The sequence below is a fragment of the Mustelus asterias genome, chromosome 2 (genome assembly GCF_964213995.1).
Source record: "Mustelus asterias chromosome 2, sMusAst1.hap1.1, whole genome shotgun sequence".
NCBI lineage: Eukaryota > Metazoa > Chordata > Chondrichthyes > Carcharhiniformes > Triakidae > Mustelus > Mustelus asterias.
Genome location: NC_135802.1, coordinates 84,678,820 through 84,701,756, shown reverse-complemented (window position 1 = coordinate 84,701,756; position 22,937 = coordinate 84,678,820). Strand labels below are relative to the sequence as shown.

Sequence of the window (22,937 nt, the reverse complement as noted above, 5' to 3'; positions counted from 1 at the left end):
ATGGAAATTAAAAATCGAGACAGGCATTTAAAACACTGAACCTGATATCACTTTAAGCGCACATCAGGCCATGACCCACCAGGTTTTCTGTGCTGGTGAAAATGGCATTCAGCAGAAATCATGTTGAAAATTTAATGATATTGTCTCTGCCTCCATTCTTGGTCACCCAGTGTAGCTTTGCCCAGTGTCCGGATAGCAAAATCTCACCCCAAGAGTTGCATCCTCATTATTTCCCAAGATTCACTCTTATGAGTTCTACTCCCCCTCATCAGATTTCAGAATTATCTGCTTTAATTACACAAACATAGCAATTGCTCAACGTCACAGGCCAAAAATATAGTTCCCCAGCAACTGGCTCCCAGGATTCTGAGTTTCCTTTCTGATGCAAGCTTCACTGGACATCATTATGGTGAGGGTGTTAGTGTATGCTCAGGAACATGCAGAGCAGACAGATTGTGATGTCCAGCAAGAATGAATGCAACAGCAAATGGTAAACTGGGAGATGTTGCAAATCCCATCTTCTTCCGTCTGGAAGGTGCACAACAATACAAATTCATGGTCACAGCCACTTTCACATCCATTGGTAATACCATACTCAACTTGCTCTGAAGATTCAGTTGCAGCTGCAGCAGTTTGCTATTCACTATTGGATAAGAGGAGTCACAATATTCTAACACATTTCATTTTTTCTTGCTAAAGACAAGCAAGTGGAGTGCACAGATGACTTCTTGAGAATTCCATGCTTTCCATTGGTGCAGTGCTCCATTGAGTGCTTGGATATCAAAGCAAGCTTTGCTTTGTGCATATCAGCTTTCTTCTAGAAGTCAATCCATCAAAGTGCTTTTCTGAGTCTCCTGCAGCAGAACTCCCATGTAACCTCATGCCTCTGTGAGCAGCGCCTATAAAAGCCTTGCCTCTTAGCCAGACAGGTCCCACCTCTAGGCTATTGTTTAAGTTACATGCAGTGCCTGTATCTCAGCTGGTGGTCAGAGCAAGTGAGAGTAGTTCTGCAACATTAGTCTCTCTTCTACTTCTTGATACTGTACCACTACAGGATAAGTTCCAGTTCTTGAGTATCTGAAAGGAGAGAGGCACATAGAGAGTATTGCAGCAAGAGGCGGGGAGAGGGGAAAGCAAAAGATACATCATTAAGCCATCGACAGCTAACAAAGCAGAAGAGATTGTGGGATGAGGGGTAATTGAGATGTGAGAAGGAGGATTAGGTATGCGTATACTTCCATCCCTTTAGTATTCCCACTGACCATGGCCTCAGTGATTGTTGCCCCAATAATGGTAAGCACCTTCTCCTCCATTGGGGTAAAGCTATACAGCCATGCCTATCTTCCACTAGTTAGCTCCTGTTGCCTCTGGTATCTTCAGGGGCCACGCGGTGGCACAGTGGTTAGCATTGCTGCCTCACAGCGCCAGGGACTCAGGTCACTGTCTGTGTGGAGTTTGCACATTCTCCCTGTGTCTGCGTGAGTTTCCTCCCACAGTCCAAAGATGTGTGGGTTAGGTTGATGCCAAATTAACCCTAGTATCAGGGAGATTAGTAGGGTAAATATGTGGGTTTACAAGGCCTGTGGGATTGTGGCCAGTGCAGACTCGATGGACCACATGGCCTCCTTCTGCACTGTAGGGATTCTATGACTCTTTGATTCTATGAGGCCGAGGAAAATATATGAATGAATCTGGTGCAACCTGTTTGAGTGATGTGGCTGTCATGATTGAATGGTAGTCATATGCACAAGTTGTGGGATGTGGGTATGAGACTTGTAGCAGTGCTAAGGGTGTGAGAGTGAGGTGAACCTAAGTATGAGTATTAGGTATGAGTTGTGATTGACACATTGTTGGTAGGTGAATGAAGGGTTGATGATATATTGAGCAGTGGCTGAAGCTTGTGGTGCACTTGATGAGATATATTAATTGAAAATGACCCACACATCAAGATGCACCTGTCAGGAAGCAGAAGTAGTTTTAAGTAATCTTTGTTTGCATTGTTGGATGTTAAAAATAGCATATAGATTTAAGTGAGTTTAATTGAGCCTTTCGGTGTAAGAAAAGATAAAGCTCTAGTTAAATTCATGTTAAGTAAAGATGTTTGCATGTATGGCTTTTTGGTTTCACTTCAAACTGTGTTTAGAGAGTTTACAATGTGAAAAACAAACAAGTGTGAAGAAAGACTGAGCTATTGGTTAGCAATCAGGGGCCACCTCTAGGTTAGAAAGACCTTTTGAGTTTAGTTTTAACTGGACCCAAGGCAGTTGCAACTTGGTAGTGAGAGAGGAGGCAAGTCTCACAGCTCTGCCAGAAGCAGAAAAGCAGAACAATAGAGTAATGGGAAGAAAACAAGTCCCAGAAGCTAAAGAATAGATACGAGGTATCCCTCTGGTTCTTTTGTTCATGATCTTAAATCTGAGTTCTCTCTAGTAGGAGCATTTTTCCTTTACTTGCTCAATCATAACCCAATACATATGCTCCTGCTGAAAGTGGCAATCTGCAAGCAAGTGTCTCATAAATTCTCATGCAAGTTTTGTTTATTAACCCTTGTAATGCTTCATTACTTCCAGGAGATGATAGTAAAACAAAACAATCCCGTCATCGTGTCATCATTCAATTGCCATCAAATGGAGGACGAGATTGTCCTGACACACTCTTTGAGGAGAAGGACTGTGAAACTCCTCCTGTCTGCAGTAATTACAGGTCAGATTCACATTTTGCTCAATTTATACAAATTTCTCTGTGGTTTACATTCAAAAGTTAATACTTTAAAAGCATTCAAAGCACCCCCAAATAATGATTTGCTTTGATTCCTATTCCATTCTGAACTCAGCCAAAGCAGAGAGTTCACCACAAGACTGAGAAACAAGGGAATGGAGAAATCAGCAGGAATTCCATATTCTATTAGTTCCCTCTGTTGGAAGTGCTGGATGTGCAATTAGGATAGAATTTGCCTCAACTGTGTGCTGAAATAACCCGCTGACACTCAGCAATTTGTGTTTTCACATGGAGGATAGCCCTATTACCAAAAGAATGCCAACTGCAGTAAAACTGTACTCAACTATCAGCCAGCGCTTTCTAGGGAGACAAATAGCAAGAGGAGAACATTTTCATGCTCAATGATGAGCACCTGATGTAAAAGACAAAGCATTTGCAACTACTTTCAGCCAAAAGTACTGACCGAATATGTGATCCATCTCAGTCTCGTTCTGAAACCCCCGCCACCACAGATGTCAGTCTTCAGCCAATTCGATTTGCTCCACATAACACCAAGAAAACAGCTGAGTATATTGGATACAGCAAAGGCCATGAGCCCTGAAAGTATCCCGGCTGTAATACTGAAGACTTGTGCTCTAGAACTATCTGTACCCTAACCACACTGTTCCAGTATAGCTACAACACTGGCACCCATATGACAAAATAGAAAATTGCACAGAAATGTCTCGCCCACAAAAAGCCAGGACAAATCCAATCTCTTTAAGTTTACTCTCAATCATTAAAAAAGTGATCAAAGGTATCATTGATAGGGTAATCAAGGAGTACTTACTCACCAATGACCTACTTACCGATGCTGAGTTTGGGTTCTGCCAGAACCACTTGACTCCAGACTGAATTACAGCCTTGGTCCAAACATGGACAAAGTAGCTAAATTTCAGAGATAAGCTAAGAGTGACTGCCCTTTACATCAAGGCGGCATATGAGCAAATATAGCAGCAAAAAGCCCTAATAAAATTGAAACCAATGAGAATGGGAGGATATCTCCAAAGCCTAGAATCATATCCAGTACAATGGAAGATGGTTGTGGTAGTTGGAAGTCAAACATAGCCCTAAGACAATTGAGCAGGAGTAGTTAGGCCCAACCATTTTCAGCTGCTTCATCAGTGACTTTCCCCTCATTATCAGGTCAGAATTGAGGATGTTTGCTGAACACAGCACCATTCAGTTTCTCAGATAATGAAATATTTCGAGCTCATATGAAGCAAGAAGGTGACAACATTGAGACTTTGGCTGATAAGTGGTAAGTAACATTCACACCACATTTCCAACAGACAGAATTTAACTACTTCCCCTTGACATTCAAGGACATTATCAACATGGTTAGCCTACCATCAACATCCTGGGAAACACCATTGACAAAAAATGTATCTGAACCTTCCTTTTAAGTACTGTTGCTACAAGAACAGATAAGGGGCTGAGTGTTCTGTGTTGAATAGCTCACCTGTGATGAAATACTCTCCACTTGCCTGGATGAGTGCAAGTCCAATAACATTTCATAAGCTTAACACCATGCAAAAGAAAGCAGCAGAGTGATTTTCACTCCATCCACCATCTTAGATATTAACTCGGTCCACGACTGACATACCTTGGCTGCAGTATGTACTATCCACAAGATACACCACACCAAAGCTTCCTCAACAGCACATTGCAAAACTGCTACCTTGAAGATGAAGAGCAGCAGGTGTGCCACCACCTACAAATTCCCCTCCAAGTTATACGTAATCTTGACTTGGAACTGGATCATATTCCTTCATGGTCGCTGGGTCAAGATCATGGAACTCCCATCACAACAGCATTGTAAGTGTACCTATACCATAGCTCTTCTAGAAGTTAACCCACCACCATCTTATCAAGGGCAATTAGGGATGGGCAATAAATATATGCCTTACCAGTGATTCCCACATCCTATGAACTAATAAAAACAAGTCATGGTTGATTACAAGAAAAAATATGTATTTCTATTATTGAAGTTACAGACCGGATCCGCATTGATTGATTCATGAATTACAATACTTTCAAGTTAGAAGCATGTATGGTTAGTTGAACTGAGGCGAGAAAGGCTGAATCCATAAGATAAGTTCATTTACAACACTGCTTGTGGACCAAGAGAAACAGCATTATTTCTACCCATCCCAACAAACTTTCTGTTCCATATTTGCTGACTCCCCTCAACCTCCACACCCCAACAATCTCCACCTACCTTCCCATTCTCACTGCTCCCACAATGGACAATCAGTTCCCGTGACCACCATCCTATCCACCCATCTGCAATAATATCCAACCTTAATGATCCAACCTTTAATGATCACTTTTTTAATGATATCCGACAAACCAAAGAAGAACGTACAGGGTAAATGGTAGGACTCTGAAGAGTGCAGTTGAACAGAGGGATCTGGGAATACAGGTACAGAATTCCCTAAATGTGACGTCACAGGTGGATAGGGTCGTAAAGAGTGCCTTTGGTACATTGGCCTTTATAAATCGGAGTATCGAGTATAAAAGTTGGAGTGTTATGGTAAGGTTATATAAGGCATTGGTGAGGCCGAATTTGGAGTATTGTGTACAGTTTTGGTCACCTAGTTACAGGAAGGATGTAAATAAGATTGAAAGAGTGCAGAGAAGGTTCACAAGGATGTTGCCGGGACTTGAGAAGCTGAGTTACAGAGAGAGATTGAATAGGTTGGGACTTTATTCCCTGGAGCGTAGAAGATTGAGGGGAGATTTGATAGAGGTGTATAAGATTTTGATGGGTATAGATAGAGTGAATGCAAGCAGGCTTTTTCCGCTGAGGTTAGGGGAGAAAAAAACCAGAGGGCATGGGTTAAGGGTGAAAGGAGAAAAGTTTAAAGGGAATATTAGGAGGGGCTTCTTCACGCAGAGAGTGGTGGGAGTGTGGAATGAGCTGCCGGATAAAGTGGTAAATGCGGGGTCACTTTTAACATTTAAGAAAAACTTGGACGGGTTCATGGATGAGAGGGGTGTGGAGGGATATGGTCCAAGTGCAGGTCAGTGGGACTAGGCATAAAATGGTTCGGCACAGACAAGAAGGGCCAAAAGGCTTGTTTCTGAGCTGTAATTTTCTATGATTCTATGGTTCTAAGCACTCCCTCCGTGCCCTCTTGCTCTCTGATCCTCGGCTGCAACACTTCTGCCAGACAAACAAGGCTGTTGGGCAGGAAACCTATGATGGACAAATTGGAAATATCACCCTGCAGTTAATATCTGCAGGGTGAAACCCATACGTTTGGGTTTCTTGTAAAACATTCATTACTGCCTCCAACTCTCATTCCTTCCCCATCTGTTTGTAAATATGTGGACCAATGTGTCAGTTACCTGTACAACAAAATGCAACTAGTTCTATGAATTTGCATTGTGAGCAAGAAGGGAGACTTGCGAGCCACAGGTTGAAGACACTAGCCACTTTTAAGACCATCCATTTGAGATAAATGGAGGACTGCTGTCAAAGTCATTTTGTGACTGAAAGCTCTTATCAGTTCCCCATGATAATGGGGACATGTCACAATTCATTCCAAGGCCAGAACATTATTTGGCTTCTAATTCTTATTTCCTTCTCCATGAAATTCAATAAACCAGCCATCTGTCTTTTTCTAATGTTGTTTAAACGCTGTCAAGCACTGAAAGTCAAATCATTCTTTGGTTCTCAGTGCAAATACATGTTCATTTGTTTTTATGCTATTAAAAGTATCAGTCCTACTTAACAGTAAAGGCAAACTCAGAGCTATTTTGAATTATGATATTTGTTCAGGTTTTGCTTCTTGAACGAGGGATAATATATATTAAACAAGGATGCGCTTATATAGGAAGTAGTACAAGACAAACCTAATTGAATTCACAATGCCAGGATCTAGCTTATGTTTACATAATTTAGAATCATTGATCTGAGAATGTTCTTAAAGTTAATGACCACCTTATTGTATTTCTGTTTATATATTGTAAAAATCGGTGTTCATTTTGCTAATTGCTTTAGTATGTAATGAACAAAATATGAAATTTTGAAGACAACTTGCCCTGCCACTTTTCAAGGATTTGTTTATGTGAACCCACAAATTCTTTTGTTGCTGCACAAGTTGAGAAATGATGTGGAGTTGCCGGCGTTGGACAGGGGTAGGCACAATAAGTAAGCTCACAATACCAGGTTAAAGTCCAACAGGTTTATCTGGTAGCACAAGCTTTCAGAGCGCTGCTCCTTCATCTGGTGAGTGACTCACCTGATGAAGGAGCAGCACTCCAAAAGCTCGTGCTACCAAATAAACCCCGTTGGACTTTAACCTGGGGTTGAGAGACTACCTACTGTGCCAAGTTGAGAAAGGTGTTGAAAAGCATATGGGATCCTGGGCTTTATAAAGAGAGGCATAGGATGGAATTTTACCAGAATCTGGCAATGTCAGGTTCTGACTGAAAACCGGCGTGCACCTCTCCAGATACACAGCTGAGTTTTCAGACCAGATTTTCTGGCACTCAGTGCACAGAAAATCTGTGGGCATGATTAGCACCATCACTCTGGTGGGATGGCAGAGCCAGAAAAGCAGGTGCCATCGTTAAAGGGTGTCCAGATCTGCACTGGTATTAAACTCCAACCTCCCACTCCGGCTAAGCACATGGAGAATGCCCCCAACCCTCACCCCCAACACACAAGTACCTGGGCAGATCCCCCCCATCCCCTAACCCACCACCACCAAAGTATTGTAAATGGCAACGTGGGCCCAAAATCCCACAAGAGTCAGGAAATGGGATTCTCTCTGGCTAGATCTTATTTCCCGATTTTCCCCGACCCTCGCCGATCTTGTTAACAAGATTCCCGTTCATTTCAAAAAATTTTAATGAATTTCAATATTATCAAAGGGCTTCCCAGCCACGTGATTCCCCCTCACTGAATAATCAAAACTCACTGGCCTGATGTGACGTCACATCGGCAAAGTTTGCAACAGCTTGGGAATCCACTGGGGCTCCCAAGATAGGGGGAGGGGAGGATCGGGGTGACCCTTTAAAGATAAATGCCCTGATCTCTGTGGAACCAGTCTTGCTAGCTGCATTAGGCCCCATCCTACCAGAGTGATGGTACAAACCACGGCCCCAGATTCTCTGTGCACTGGCCTGAAAACTCAGCTGTGCATCTGGAGCGATACACTTCGGTTTACAGTCTGAACATGACAAATTGTGGGAAAATTCTGCCCACTGAAATTTATTAAAATGCATTGAAATGAGGTTCCCATTCTTTCTGGGTGGAAACCTTATTACATCGGCAGCGAGGGACAGGGAAAATCAGGAAACAAGATCTTGCTGTGAGAATCTAATTTCCCGACTCTTGCCAGATTTTGGACTTTTGTCACCATTTACGCTGACGGCTAATGCGGGCTCAGAATTGCCCCCATAGAGTACAAAAGCAAAACCTTTATAAATTATTAAGTAGGTGGCACTGGGAGTATTGTGTTCAATTCTGGGCACCATACTTTAAGAAGGAGAATACAGAAGAGATTTACTAAACTCTCGTAACAGAGATGAAGAACTTCAGTTATGTGGGAGGGTAAAGAAACTGGGAACAATGAAAAAGAAGGCAATTTGATAGAGTTGCTCAGTATTATAAGGGGTTTTATTTGGAATACACAAGGAGAAACGGTTTCCACTGGCAGAGTTGCAGGGCATTGGTGACTACAGGACAAAAAAAGTCATTCGTAAAAGAACCCAAGGAAAGATGAGGAGAATTATTTCATGCAGCAAATTTTGCGATCTGGAATGCATTGCCTGGTAGGGTGATGGAAACAGATTGAATAGTTTTGTTCAAAAGAGAATATGTTAAATATTTACAAAGGAAATAATTGCAGGTATACAAGTAGAGTGCATTTAATTGAATAGTTCTTTCAAAGAGCTGGCACAGTTATGATGTGTCGAATGGTCTCCTGTGTTTATGATTCCATGATTCTAGGATCCCCAGTTTGAAGGAGAATTTGATGGCAAAAATCAGAGTATGTTAAATCTCATCTGTAAATTATTAAGAGTAGGATTAATTGATCATTTCTTGGGTTCAAATCTCTTTGAAAATGGATAGTAGAATGTATAACTTCCAGAACAAACACAATCTTCTTTATTAAATGAGAATGTTCTTTAAAAAAAAATGAAATCAATTAATGAAAATTGTTTTATTTGTAGTTGTGCACAATGTTTGTACAAAATTGCAACATGGTGAAGGAGACTTTGGGATAAAATATCACTGGGATAGCTTTTGACTGTAATGTAAATCAGGTGGCAATTGGCAATCCCTACTAGATCTTTCTGAAGATGATTTGAACAAAAATAAAATCTAGAGTGCTGTAAAACAAGTTTGTCAATTTGCTATTATATTTTATGCATTTTTGCATAGTCAAAATCTAACCCACTCTGTGATATTACTACACAAGCTTCTAAAGTTTATTTGTATCTTTCTTAAATGGATTGCACGGCAGTAGAAACATTACACTCTCTTATCAATAACAGGGGCAGATTTAATTCCCATTGGCGTTTTGACAAATTTATTAGCAAAAGTTAGAGTTGTAATGTGATCCATATCAGCTTGCCACAGCAACATATCCCACATGACTATTATTTAGGACGTGTAGTTAAGATTTAGCTAATGTTGAAAAAGATAAACTTCCTTAAGAAATTCATATCTTTATTCCATCAGAAAACAAGCTATAATCACACAGGGGTCATAATTTTCCTGCTATTCTTGTGAAATTGTTTTAGACTAATTCAAAATTCACGCAAGGGTGAATTAGTATTCTTAAAAAAACATTATTTGTACATCGCCAAATGGTATGGAGCACTGCAAGTCGCAGTTCATTGTTATGATATGGCAGAATATTATCCCTGAATATTATTTTTTTTGTATCATAACAATGAACTGTGACTTACAAGGCTCCATACCATTTGGCAATGTACAAATAATGTTATTTTAAGAATACTAATTCACCCTTGAATGAATTTTGAATTAGCCTAAAACAATTTCACAAGAATAGCAGGAAAATGATGACCCCCGTGTGACTATATGTTTCCTGATGGAATAAAGATATGCATTTCTTAAGGAAGTTGATCTTTTTCAACATTAGCTAAATCTTAACTACACGTCCTAAGTAATAGCCATGTGGGATATGTTGCTGTGGCAAGCTGATACAGTTGAAGATCCGGTCATTCCATTTTTTGAAAGACTGTGCCAACACAGCTGATTCCGTGCTAGATCTCCTCTGCAATGGTGACCCTTTGACGAAGGAAGCTGCCAAATCATGGAAGTTGTTCAATGACTTCTAAAGTCTCCCCATCAATAATAACTGGAGGTGTAGGTGCTTGTCCGGGGGAGGGGTGATGGAGAATTTTAGTCTTGCTGAGGTTAAATGAGAGACCAAAGCCCTCAGCCTTGCAGAACACATTAAGCTCAATATTGTGGTAGGATTCAATAAGCGGGTGGGAGAAGGTGAAGAATGTTAACTCTTTCTCTTCCATCATATCAGCTCCCACGGCTATTTCAAAAGCTGCAGCACCCCATTATTTTCTCAGCATTTGCAAGATTTTTGCCTCCACTACTCGATTCTATTTGGAAGCTTTGCATGAAGAACATTTTCCTGATATCAATTTTTTTGTTTCATTTTCTTAGCAATCTAATATCCCCTTATAAAATCAACCTTATGAATCCTCACTTGGCTGAAAGACTTGCGTCAAATCTTGCAATTCTACTACCCTTCACCTGGAAGAGGATGCATTGTGAGAAATGATGAGGAAAATATAAATATGGTAGAAAAGAATAAATGCAACTTATTTTCATAATTCATTTTTAAATATTGTAATATTTAATGCTGCTTTCTTTCTAATAGATGGAAAACACACAAATGGCGCCGATGTCAATTAGTACCTTGGAATGTCCGTCAGGACAGCCCTGGAGCACATGAAACCTGTGGTCCAGGACTTCAAACTAGAGGTTAGTTTACTTCTTTATGGCATCCTTGTCACATGTTAAACATCTGCTGCAGGTGTTTCTGCTGGATTGTGCTGTTTATTTCAATGCAATTAGCCTCAAATCTGCCAAACTATTGCAAAAATCATGGGATTTAAGCACAAATTATGTTCAATGCAAATTGAGTTTCCATAATCTTTTGCGATGGTTTAAAAAGAAGTGCTTCAATTGGAACCATCCACAAAATTGGGCACATCTCAGAATTAATTAATCAATGTTCCAAATTTCTAATAACTGTCCCTATTTGCAGGCCTTTGAGGAAACTCTTAAAATTAAACTGATTTGCCAATGCAAGGATACAAATTGACACATTTTACAAGCTTTACATACATTTTTTCAATGTACTAAGAAACTACTGAACACCAGTCTAACTGGTAAATGGCTCTACTTTTAGAGTCACTATCAGTTATTTAAAATTGATTACTCACAGGCAGTGGACAAGATACTGATTCCAAAATGTTGATTTTTTTTCATAAAGCAATTATCTGCTGCATTAATAAATGTGCACCAGGTTACAATTCTAAAAATATAATCAGTAATATTTTCAATGCAATAATGGACGGAATTCTTCCATCTGGGATTAAGTCCCGTGGTGGGGCGGGAATGGAGAGTGTTTCCCGCCACAAAGGGAAAATCGTCCAGTCCCAAACTCATTACTTATGCAGCCGGGTGTTTTGCGCCGTATTCCATGACAGACTACACACCACCAGGCCTTCCCTGTCATCAAAATATCCAAGAAATATGTAAACTGCAACATACTTGGGTAATTTGTTTTATGTCTTATGTTGATTGAATGTTAAATAAAAGATTGTGATTAATATTCCAAAAATTGCCTTGTGCTAAAATATACGCCTGTCTGCAACTGGTATAAAACTCACAATTTTATATCAAACTAGTCATTTATATTAAATAGTGTATAGCATACTGGCCTTCATCAGTCGGGGTGTTGAGTATAAGGATTGGAAAATCATGTTGTAGCTGTATAAGACTTTGGTTACGTCTCATTTGGAGTTTTGTGTACAATTCGGGTTGCCTCACTACCGGAAGGATGTTGATGCATTGGAAAGGGTGCAGAAGAGATTTACCGGGATGTTGCCTGTTTTGGAGGATATGGACTATGAAGAGAGGCTGAACAAACTTGGATTATTTTCATTAGAGCATCGGAGGGTGAGCGGGGACTTGATAGAGGGTTACTAGAGGCTTGGATAGAGTGGATAGTCAAGAGTTTTTTTTCCCATGATTGAAGAGTCAATTACTCGGGGGCATAGGTTGAGAGTGAGAGGATGGTAAATGTCTGGAACGGGCTGCCGGAGGAGGTGGTGGAAGATTCTATAACAACGTTGAAGAGACATCTGGATAGACACATGAATAGGCAGGAATAGGAGCATATGGACTACGTGGAGGCAAGAAAATATTAGAATAGAGAAGCACCTATGTCAACACAGACTTGGTGGGCCGAAGGGCGTGTTCTTGTACTGTACTGTTCTTTGTAGTCATCCATTTGTCCAGATCTCAGAAGGTAATGAAAGGGAATTGTGATTTTCATGACCAGTTTTGAAAAGAGCAGAATGCTGCAGTGCTGGCCTAATGAGTATAATGTTATACTGAGCGGAAGATCCTAGGTTTGATCATCTGGTCATGATGTGTTTGCTGGTCTCAGCTTTCCTGACACACTCCAATTACCCATCTGACTCCAAGAACTGAATTTTATTGCCAGTTTTGGGACTGCAATGTTGTGACGAAAAGCAGGGCCCAGCATAACTGGTTTGGTGATTTTACTGCAGTCAGTCTTCTTATTGACCATTTGTCAGCCCACTGTTCAAATACGCACGGCAGACAGGTTCAGAGGCCTCAGCAGTGCCACAAGGAGAGGTCAACATTGTTGAGGCAGGTAATGTTCAGGGACCTAAGAGAAGTTCCCTCCAGATGGAATTGCTGGGGCCACTGTGGCTGTCTTTCTTGCTGACGGCCCCAGTAAAATGGCCCTTAAGAATGCCAGTCAGTTGTCCACCTCTTTGGAGCAAGAAGCCCATCTGCCTAGCAGTCTGTCACTGGGAAAATTCCACACAGCATGACTGTGTTAGGGAGCTGTCTTGATGCTACTTCCCAGATCTTATCACCAAACCCCTCTCTCCACAAACGGCCTCCCAACCCATAGAACCATAGAATCCCTACAGTGCAGAAAGAGGCCATTTGGCCCATCGAGTCTGCACTAACTCTCCGAAAGAGCATCCCACCCAAGTCCTCCCCTCCACTCTATCCCTGTAACCCCGCCCATTTTCCATGGCTAATCCCCCTAACCTACACATTTTTGGACACTAAGGGGCAATTTAGCATAGCCAATCCACCTAATCTGCACATTTTTGGACTGTAGGAGGAAGCTCACACGAACATGGGGAGAAGTCAGTCACCAGTCCACAGTCAGTCACCAGGATCCAAACCCTGTTCCCTGGCGCTGTGAGGCAGCAGTGGTTAACTTTGCCCCAAGCATCTTTGGTCTTCACTTCATTAGTCTTTCCAGGCACCACCTCCAGTTAAATCAGTATTCCTTCAGCCTGTGTAGAACTTCCATCCTCACATGTGGCCTGGCTGCCTCTTTTATTTTATAATGGTTGTAGGACTCCAGGATTAAACCAAGGATCACAAATTCAAATCCTAATATCATAAGTTGTGAAATTCATGTCTTTCAAAGAACAGAACATGTCACTCCCATCTAATCTGACCAACATGTAACTCTATTCCACATTACTTGGTTGACTCTTAAAGCCCTCTGAAGTGCCTGGCAAATAATCACTTGTTAAGGCAAATAGGAATGAGTAATAAATATGGTCTTAGCATAGTCACTCACATCTGAACATATAATTTAAAAATTATTAAATGAAATTGAATTTAAATTAAATTTAAACATTATTTATGAGATGCGTAGTTTAGCGGGATTAGCGGGCAAATATGTGGGGGTAGGGCCTGGGTGGGATTGTGGTCGGTGCAGACTCGATGGGCCGAATGGCCTCCTTCTGCACTGTAGGGTTTCTATGATTTCTATGATCTGCATCTCTCTTTCCCTTCCATTGCTGGATTTTATCAGTTCAGAGTTTGACTTCTCTCAGCTTATCCACCATAAAATGTGAGTTAACTGCTACTGTTATCCTTATGGTGACATAACAACAGAATCAGCCTTTGGTGGTTTTCTAGTTAAGATATAGGAATAGAGGCACCAGTTAAAGAGTTAGCATCAGCACATTCATGAAGGGTCAGATGTCCTCTTTCTTTGCTGCCATGATTCTCACTCCTAGGTTTTGTCCAGAGATTTTGCTAGTCAATGCACACACGTCCTCTCTCGCACTGATTTAGGAACAAATTGGACAGATGAATGATGGCCTCACAGTTGAATAGTCTTGTTGCTTGCTGTCGAAGAGGGCCCATGAAAAGTGTGTAAGATCGTAGAGGTTAATTCACTCTTCATTAACCCAACATGAGGGGGAGGAAACGAGGTGGAAAATTGGAAAGAAAATGTAACAAGGGGAGGAAGAAAAGAAAGCAGACTGGATGTAGGTAATCTTGCCAAAGCAAATTGACATAAAATCAAATGTTCCCATGAGAAATCCGGAACAAGCAAGATCACTTGGAAGATTTTGAACATTATCATACGTCAGGGTCTGATGTGACACAAAGGCTTAGAAATTATTTTCAGTGCTTCCCTTCTGTTGTAAACAACAGTTGCTAAGGGTGCTGTTTGCATGAGAGTGTAAGCTATGAATATGTCATCCAAGAAAATGTATTTCCTGTTCAGCACTAGCTGGATTTTTACCACCCAGCTTCCTGCCCTGTGAAGCTCTTTGGTTCCCACAAATTCACGTTTCATAACAACTGCTTGAAACAAACATTGTTGCACGTTTTATCTCAGGCAAACTGCTTATAAGTCATTTGTTCTGACTGTGATTATTTTCAGATCTATGCGATTTATTTCAGATAGCTTAAGGGAACACTTGTGAAGTGTTTAAACGTTGCAGCACTTCACTGCATTGTTAATCTCAGTCACACTGCTACAGGGAGAACCAAAGCACCTACTATGACTTAGAAAGAAATGAAAATCAGGAGAGATTTAAAGCAGGGAACTGTATCAGTCTCACCATTTTACACAATTGTTCAAAGTCAAAATTAACCCCACTGCCTTCATCCTCTCTCCCTCTCCCCTCAACTCTATTCCCATTCTTTCTTCACTTACCTCCATTTCAGTCATCCTCTTCCCCCTTCTCACCATCCCATAACTCCACCGTGCATGCATTAATTCTACTGAACTGGAAAAATCCAAACTGTTCTGGAATACCTATTTGCAACACTGCAGGAGGTTGACTAATATTATTAAAATCAGTACCTCCTGTCACCCATGACATTCCTTATGGACCAAACGGTGTCAAAAAAATCCACACCCTTTGACATTTACAATTGTGTGAGATTTCTGTTGGAAATGGATTTTTATTCCATTCTGAATACATAGTTGTTTATCATATTTTCTCTGTCATAAAACCACTATTGAATAGGCTTACATTTACAAGCATTTTCTAGCGGTTACCACTGGGTGACGCTACAATTCAAAATTTTGACATTTCCTTCATCGCTTTAGTGACATACTGTTTTTGGGTTTCTTTTCTCTGAAGGGAGTTCATGTTTGCAATTTACTGTTAATATTTTCCTAGTCTAGTTCAGGTCCATTTCTTCTTTCTGCAAAGTTTTAAATCAGCTGAATATTCCGGGGTATAAGTGTTTTAGGCGAGACAGAGGAGGGGCTAAAAAAGGTGGGGGAGGAGCGACATTAGTTAGGGAGCATACTACCGCAGTGCAGAGGGTAGACAACTTAGAGGGGTCATGTACTGAGTCACTGTGGGTGGAACTCAGAAACAGGAAGGGTGCAGTCACTATGCTGGGGGTGTACTACAGACCACCCAACAGGCCACGGGAAGTGGAGGAAAGGATATGTCAGGAGATTCTGGATAGGTGCAGAAAAAATAGGGTTGTTGTAGTGGGGGACTTTAATTTCCCTGGTATAGACTGGAAAGTGCTTAGAGCTGGGGTTCCGGACGGGGAGGAATTTGTAAAATGCATACTGGAAGGTTCTTTGGAACAGTATGTAGATAGCCCGACTAGAGAGGGGGCTACACTGGACCTAGTTCTGGGAAATGAGCCAGGTCAGGTCGTCAAAGTTTCAGTAGGGGAACACGTGGCAAATAGTGACCACAACTCTGTTAACTTTAGGATAGTGATGGACAAGGATGAGTGCTGTCCTACGGGCAGGGTGCTAAATTGGGGGAAGGCTAACTATAGCCGAATTAGGCAGGGATTGGTGGACGTTGATTGGGAGAGGATGTTCGAGGGTAAGTCCGCATCTGGCATGTGGGAGTCTTTTAAGGAACAATTGATAAGGCTGCAGGATAGGCATGTGCCGGTAAAAAGGAAAGATAGGAAAGGTAGGATTCGAGAGCCGTGGATAACCAGGGAAATTGAGGATCTAATTAAAATGAAAAGGGAGGCGTATGTTAAGTCCAGGCAACAGAAAACAGATGGAGCTCTGGAGGAATACAGAGAGAGTAGGAAAGAATTCAAACGGGGAGTTAGAAGGGAAATAGAGGTCACGAGATGTTCTTGGCAGGCAGGATTAAGGAGAATCCTAAGGCATTCTATTCATACGTTAGGAACAAAAGAGTTGTCAGGGAGAAAATCGGACCTCTCGGGGATAAAGGAGGGGAATTATGCTTAGAACCCCAAGGGAATAGGGGAGATCGTAAATGAATACTTTGCATCGGTATTCACGAAGGAGAGGGACGTGTTAACCAGGAGTGTCTCGGAGGGAGGTGTTGACCCGTTAGAGAAAATCTCCATTACAAGGGAGGAAGTGTTAGGCTTTTTAGGGAACATTAAAACTGACAAAGCCACAGGGCCTGATGGCATCTATCCTCGACTGCTCAGGGAGACGAGAGATGAAATTGCTGGGCCTCTGACGGAAATCTTTGTCGCTTCTTTGGACACAGGTGAGGTCCCTGAGGATTGGAGGATAGCGAATGTGGTCCCGTTGTTTAAGAAGGGTAGCAGGGATAACCCGGGTAATTATAGGCCAGTGAGCTTGACATCCATGGTAGGGAAGCTGTTGGAGAGGATTCTTAGAGACAGGATGTATGTGCATTTAGAACGGAACAATCTCATTAGTGACAGACAGCATGGTTTTGTAAGAGGGAGGTCGTGCCTTACAAATTTGGTGGAGTTTTTTGAAGAAGTGACAAAAACGGTTGATGAAGGAAGGGCCGTGGATGTTGTCTATATGGATTTCAGTAAGGCATTTGACAAAGTCCCACATGGCAGGTTGGTTAAGAAGGTTAAGGCTCATGGGATACAAGGAGAGGTGGCTAGATGGGTGGAGAACTGGCTTGGCCATAGGAGACAGAGGGTAGCGGTCGAAGGGACTTTTTCCGGCTGGAGGTCTGTGACCAGTGGTGTTCCGCAGGGCTCTGTACTGGGACCTCTGCTATTTGTGATATATATAAATGATTTGGAAGAAGGTGTAACTGGTGTTATCAGCAAGTTTGCGGATGACACGAAGATGGCTGGACTTGCGGAAAGCGATGAGCATTGTCGGGCAATACAGTAGGATATCGATAGGCTGGAAAATTGGGCGGAGAGGTGGAGATGGAATTTAATCCGGATAAATGCGAAGTGATGCATTTTGGAAGAAATAATGTGGGGAGGAGTTATACAATAAATGGCAGAGCCATCAAGAGTATAGAAACACAGAGGGACCTAGGTGTGCAAGTCCACAAATCCTTGAAGGTGGCAACACAGGTGGAGAAGGTGGTGAAGAAGGCATATGGTATGCTTGCTTTTATAGGACGGGGTATAGAGTATAAAAGCTGGAGTCTGATGATGCAGCTGTATAGAACGCTGGTTAGGCCACATTTGGAGTACTGCGTCCAGTTCTGGTCGCCGCACTACCAGAAGGATGTGGAGGCGTTAGAGAGAGTGCAGAGAAGGTTTACCAGAATGTTGCCTGGTATGGAGGGTCTTAGCTATGAGGAGAGATTGGGTAAACTAGGGTTGTTCTCCCTGGAAAGACAGAGAATGAGGGGAGATCTAATAGAGGTGTACAAGATTATGAAGGGTATAGATAGGGTGAACGGTGGGAAGCTTTTTCCCAGGTCGGAGGTGACGATCACGAGGGGTCAAGGGCTCAAGGTGAGGGGGCGAAGTATAACTCGGGTATTAGAGGGATGTTTTTTACACAGAGGGTGGTGGGGGCCTTGAATGCGCTGCCAAGTAGGGTGGTGGAGGCAGACACGCTGACATCGTTTAAGACTTACCTGGATAGTCACATGAGCAGCCTGGGAATGGAGGGATACAAACGATTGGTCTAGTTGGACCAAGGAGCGGCACAGGCTTGGAGGGCCGAAGAGCCTGTTTCCTGTGCTGTACTGTTCTTTGTTCTTTGTTCATTAATCTAGCACTAGTCAACCTCTCCCTCTCTTCAGCCATCCTGCTATTCCTTTTCAAATCCCCATCCCACCAGGACCCAAAACTCTTTTAATTAATTAGTGAGACTCTCATTTTGGTCTTGTTCCATCTCTCTCCCATCTGTTACCTTATTGCCCCATTTTAGCAGATAATCCAGACAATAGCAGGGGACATTCCCAATAAAAATGTTCATCCTTTGACTAGAAAGTTTTTCCTAAATTAAATTGGAAATTTCCGTTGAATAGAACTACCTTAGAGTAGTGCTTTGCCTTATCAATACAATCTATTACTTTGTAAAGAGCTCCTATCAACTCCATTAACTGGATCGAGCTTCTTTAATCTATCCTCATGGACCATCTCCTTTATACTTTGATCAATCTTGTTACATACACACTGCGCACTGTATGTCTGTTTTGCTGCACGGTGACCATATTATAGTGTATGTGATACCCCATGTGAGGATCGACTAGTAATCATAAAAGTCTCAACATAACCTCTGTAGCCACTGTTCTGACTGTATGTACCAATTGCTTTTCCACATTACCCTTGCATTGAAAGTGACAAGTCTACTATTCCTTACAGTTTGTCATCTAAATTCTCTTGAGCCAATTCAATTCATTTCATGTATACTATGGCCAGGATTTTCCCAGCCCTTTGGAGATGGACTTGGAGGCACGAAGGATGGTAAAATTGAGGCAATAGATTTCAGGAGAGAAGCCACAGCATGTAGGCAGGAACGGCAATGGTTTGGTCGCTTGCTGACAGGAAGGCAGAGGCCCTCTCTCTGGGGAGACTGTCAGCTTCATTGGGCTGGCCTCCTTTCAGCTTCTTTTAACCATACACAAATAAAAATGTGTTTAGCATCAGGAATGAGCCCCCATTAGGTTAGCTGATTGATTTCTAAAGACTGTTGCTGAATTAATAGAAATGCTTGCAGGTTTGTACTGCTTCTTAAAGTTGATAATGTTTATATGGTAGCAGTTTAGCATGTAGTTAAGATCTTGGTTCTTAATTCAAGAGTTCTGCTCAGTTCTGTCACAGGTGCTGTTGTTTCTATTCTCCCTTTGCTTGCCGCACAGTGAGTTGATTTGGAGAAGACTGTTGAGTGAGAGCCGTCCTCAAAGAAAGAGGTTTGACATTTTTTTAAAATGTGAATATGCAAAGCCGATGATAAAATTCTTAGGCCACATTATTCAAGATTCAGGAAGTAATGTCAACTTGCAAAAAACCAAGGTCATTAAAGGATTGCCACAAACTGAAAAGATTACAGAATTACAAAGATTCCTTGGGATGGTCAATCAAGTAGGCAAGTTCCTATAAAAGTTGACGGAAATCAATGAGCCGTTGTGACAGCTGTTGAGACAAGGTCAACAGTGGTGCTGGAATGTGGAGCAGCAAAATGCCTTTGACAAGATCAAAAATCTCCTGATTTCAGCAGAAATTCTAATGCATTACTATCCAGGGCTGCCAACAATTGTAGCTGCGGACTTTGGCACAGTCATGTTTCAGGTTCAATAAGATGGACAAAGAAGGCTAGTTTATTATACCGCAAGATCTCTCATGGGCACAGAGAAAAGGTATGCAACCATTTAGAAAGAAGCATAACAGCTACATGGGTGCATGAGAAGCTCTGATTATGTCAGGGGATTAAGATTTAAAATCAAAACCGACCACAAACCTTTGATTGCTTTCCTTAACCTAAATGAGATTGCAAAAATGCCGCCTGGAATTGAATGTTTTAGACCAGGCTTTTTTAAAGTGGCATTGCGATCTGTGGAAAGTTAAAAATGGGTCGCCGGGTAAATTCCCGTTGCCCTACAAATTGATTCAGTTCAAAAGAAACACGGGATGTCCTGTGATTCTATTACGAAAACAATCGCGGGGATTTTCTGTGATTCTGTTCAAAAAAAGTGCGAGATGTTCTTGTTTATAGCGCACATTTTGCAGAAGGCAGTATGACAATGAGAACCTCTCAATGACATAACCAGCATGAGGACTTTTGATGTGGAGGAAAAGCTTAGTATTGCCTGATAAAATTCAAGTTATGTGCACTTTATGAAAGTAAAAGTTAAGAATTAGGAGAGGGTGTATTTTTAATTGTACAGTAAATCCCATTTAGATTGCGACTGTAGCAGCAGTACTGCAGTATGCCCAGTCAGTGCACTCTGCCTGAGTCTCGAGTTTAAAGTTTATTTCTTAATGTCACAAGTAGGCTTACATTAACACTGTAATGAAGTTACTGTGAAAATCCCCTAGTCGCCACACCACGGCGCCTGTTCGGGTACACTGAGGGAGAATTTAGCATGGCCAATGCACCTAACCAGCACGTCTTTCGGACTGAGAGAGGAAACCAGAGCACCTGGAGGAAACCCACACAGACACGGGGAGAACGTGCAAACTCCACACAGACAGTGACCCAAGCCGGGAATCGAACACGGGTCCCTGGCGTTGTGAGGTAGCACTGCTAACCACTGTGCCACTTCAGAGTTTGACAAGTATAGTCATTATCTCATAATCCAACTCATTATTTTTCCTGTGTGCATAAAATTTTTTGCTGTTGAATCAATTTCAAAATGAAATAGTGTCTGAAAACAGGAAAACCATTGAGACATTTTTTTTAAATTACGCCTGTATGTGAGAAATGATAATTGACACAACCACAGACTTCATTGGATGCAGCAAAATGTAATTATAGATGTGACATATCCCACCGACTGGGGATGTTTATTGATGGGATGGTAACAGATAGAGATAATTGGTGACTGCCCCTACTAAGTTTCCAACTAAAAGCTACATGTTGATCTGGTGAGCTCTGCATTTCAAAGGTGCATCTTAAACGAGAAATCTGTCACAAATAAACGGCAGCCAATTTTCTATGGATGGCTGATACACAGTAAATGAGTGTACTGTCTGATTTCTGACACTTATTTTGAAATTATATGCTGACAAGGGGAGTTTGCAAAATACTGACACCAACTACCTTTTTGCTGAGATATGACCAGAATAAATTGGAACATGGATCTGAAACGAACCCCCTGACATTTAATATACTCTATAATATTAGCATAAAGTAGAAAAATCGTATTTCATTACACATCCCACGTGACATGGGTCACAAGGCATGGTCATTTGTTAAGAGTGGGTCACTGGAAAAAAAGTTAGAAAAATACTGGTTTAGACGGAGACCCATGAATTAAGTTACTGAGTGTGTTCAAGGGAAGTACCAGAGAACCAGTGAAAGGAGTCAAACTGAAAGGTTTAAATTTTATTGAGTAAGTGGAGGCAAATGCTTCACTTATCTCTAAGAACTTCCCAGCCACAAAAAAGAGATTACAAGAGATCAAGCAAGCAAGCAGGATGATGAGTGTATCAACGTAAAAGAGTATTGCCAGAATGGATGACTGGATTATACTTCGTACAATCCAATACTTCACCAATACTTCAAACAGAGTAAACACCTCACAATCATTGACGATTTCTTAGTTTTAAATGACAGACTAGTCATGCCTAAAACAGCTTGACTTGCAATTCTCCAGAAAATTGATCAAAGTCACTTGGGCATAGAAAAATGCTGAGCAAGAGCCCAGCAGTCAATCTGGTGTCCAAGCATCAATCATTCCATTGAAGAGTTAATCATGAATTGCCTTACATGTACAGTGAATAGCCAACAGCAGAGAAAATTACTGGCACCCTCCACTTTTCCTTTGAGGACACGCCAGCAGTTGGGAATGGATTTATTTAAGTTTAAAGGCTGTTTTCATCACCGTCATTGATCACTACTCCAGATGGTTTGAAGTGAATAGATTGCACAGCATCATGGCAGAGGCAGTCAATACATCATCTAACACAATATTTGTGACACATGACAACTCGGACATTGTGGTGTCAGAGAGCAGTCCTCAGTTCAGCTAATGATCTGTTCTGCAACTTTGCTTAAGAATATGGTTTCATGTATGTTTGCCGAGATATCCTCACTCAAACAGAGGATCAGAAAGATGAGTTTGAACAATCAAGGAATTGAAAAAAATGAACTAAGGTATTAACTTAGCCATTCTTAACTGAAGCTGAACTGGACTAACCATATAAATACTATGGCTACCAGAGCAGGTCAAAGGCTAGGAATCCTGTGGCAATTAACTCGCCACCTGACTCCCCAGAGCATGCCCCCCAAGACACAAGTCAGGAGTGTAATAGTCTTCACTTATCTGGATGACTGCAGCTCCAACAACACTCAAGAAGCTTGACATGATGCAGGACAAAGCAGCCTACTTCATTGCTAACCCTGCCACAAACATTCAATCCCTTCACCACCAATGAACAGTGACAACCATGTGTACCATCTACAAGATGCACTGCAAGAACTCACCAAGTTTCCTTAGGCAGCACCCTCCAAACCCATGACCCATGTAGAAGGACAAGAGCAGGAGGTACCTGGGAAAACCACCACTTGAAGGTTCCCCTCCAAGTCACTCACTGTCCTGACTTGAAAATACATCTCCATTCCTTCACTGTTGCTAGATCACAATCCTGGAATTCCCTCCCAAACAGCACTGTTGGTGTTCCTATACCTCAGGGACTGTAGCGGTTCAAGAATGCAGCTCATCACCACCTTCTGAAGGGCAACTAGGGATGAGCAATAAATGCTAGCCTAGCTAGCAAT

At 41.7% G+C, this 22,937-nt stretch overlaps 1 protein-coding gene across 1 annotated transcript in view; it reads left to right on the top strand.

The window, feature by feature from the left end:
* The window catches only part of thsd7aa (thrombospondin, type I, domain containing 7Aa), a 398,355-nt gene that overhangs the window by 275,599 nt on the left and 99,819 nt on the right, over window positions 1-22,937 (top strand). The window contains exons 10-11 of the mRNA XM_078228043.1: window positions 2,571-2,703; window positions 10,641-10,744. Coding sequence (XP_078084169.1) covers window positions 2,571-2,703; window positions 10,641-10,744 — 237 coding nt within the window. The remainder of the gene's footprint in view (window positions 1-2,570; window positions 2,704-10,640; window positions 10,745-22,937) is intronic.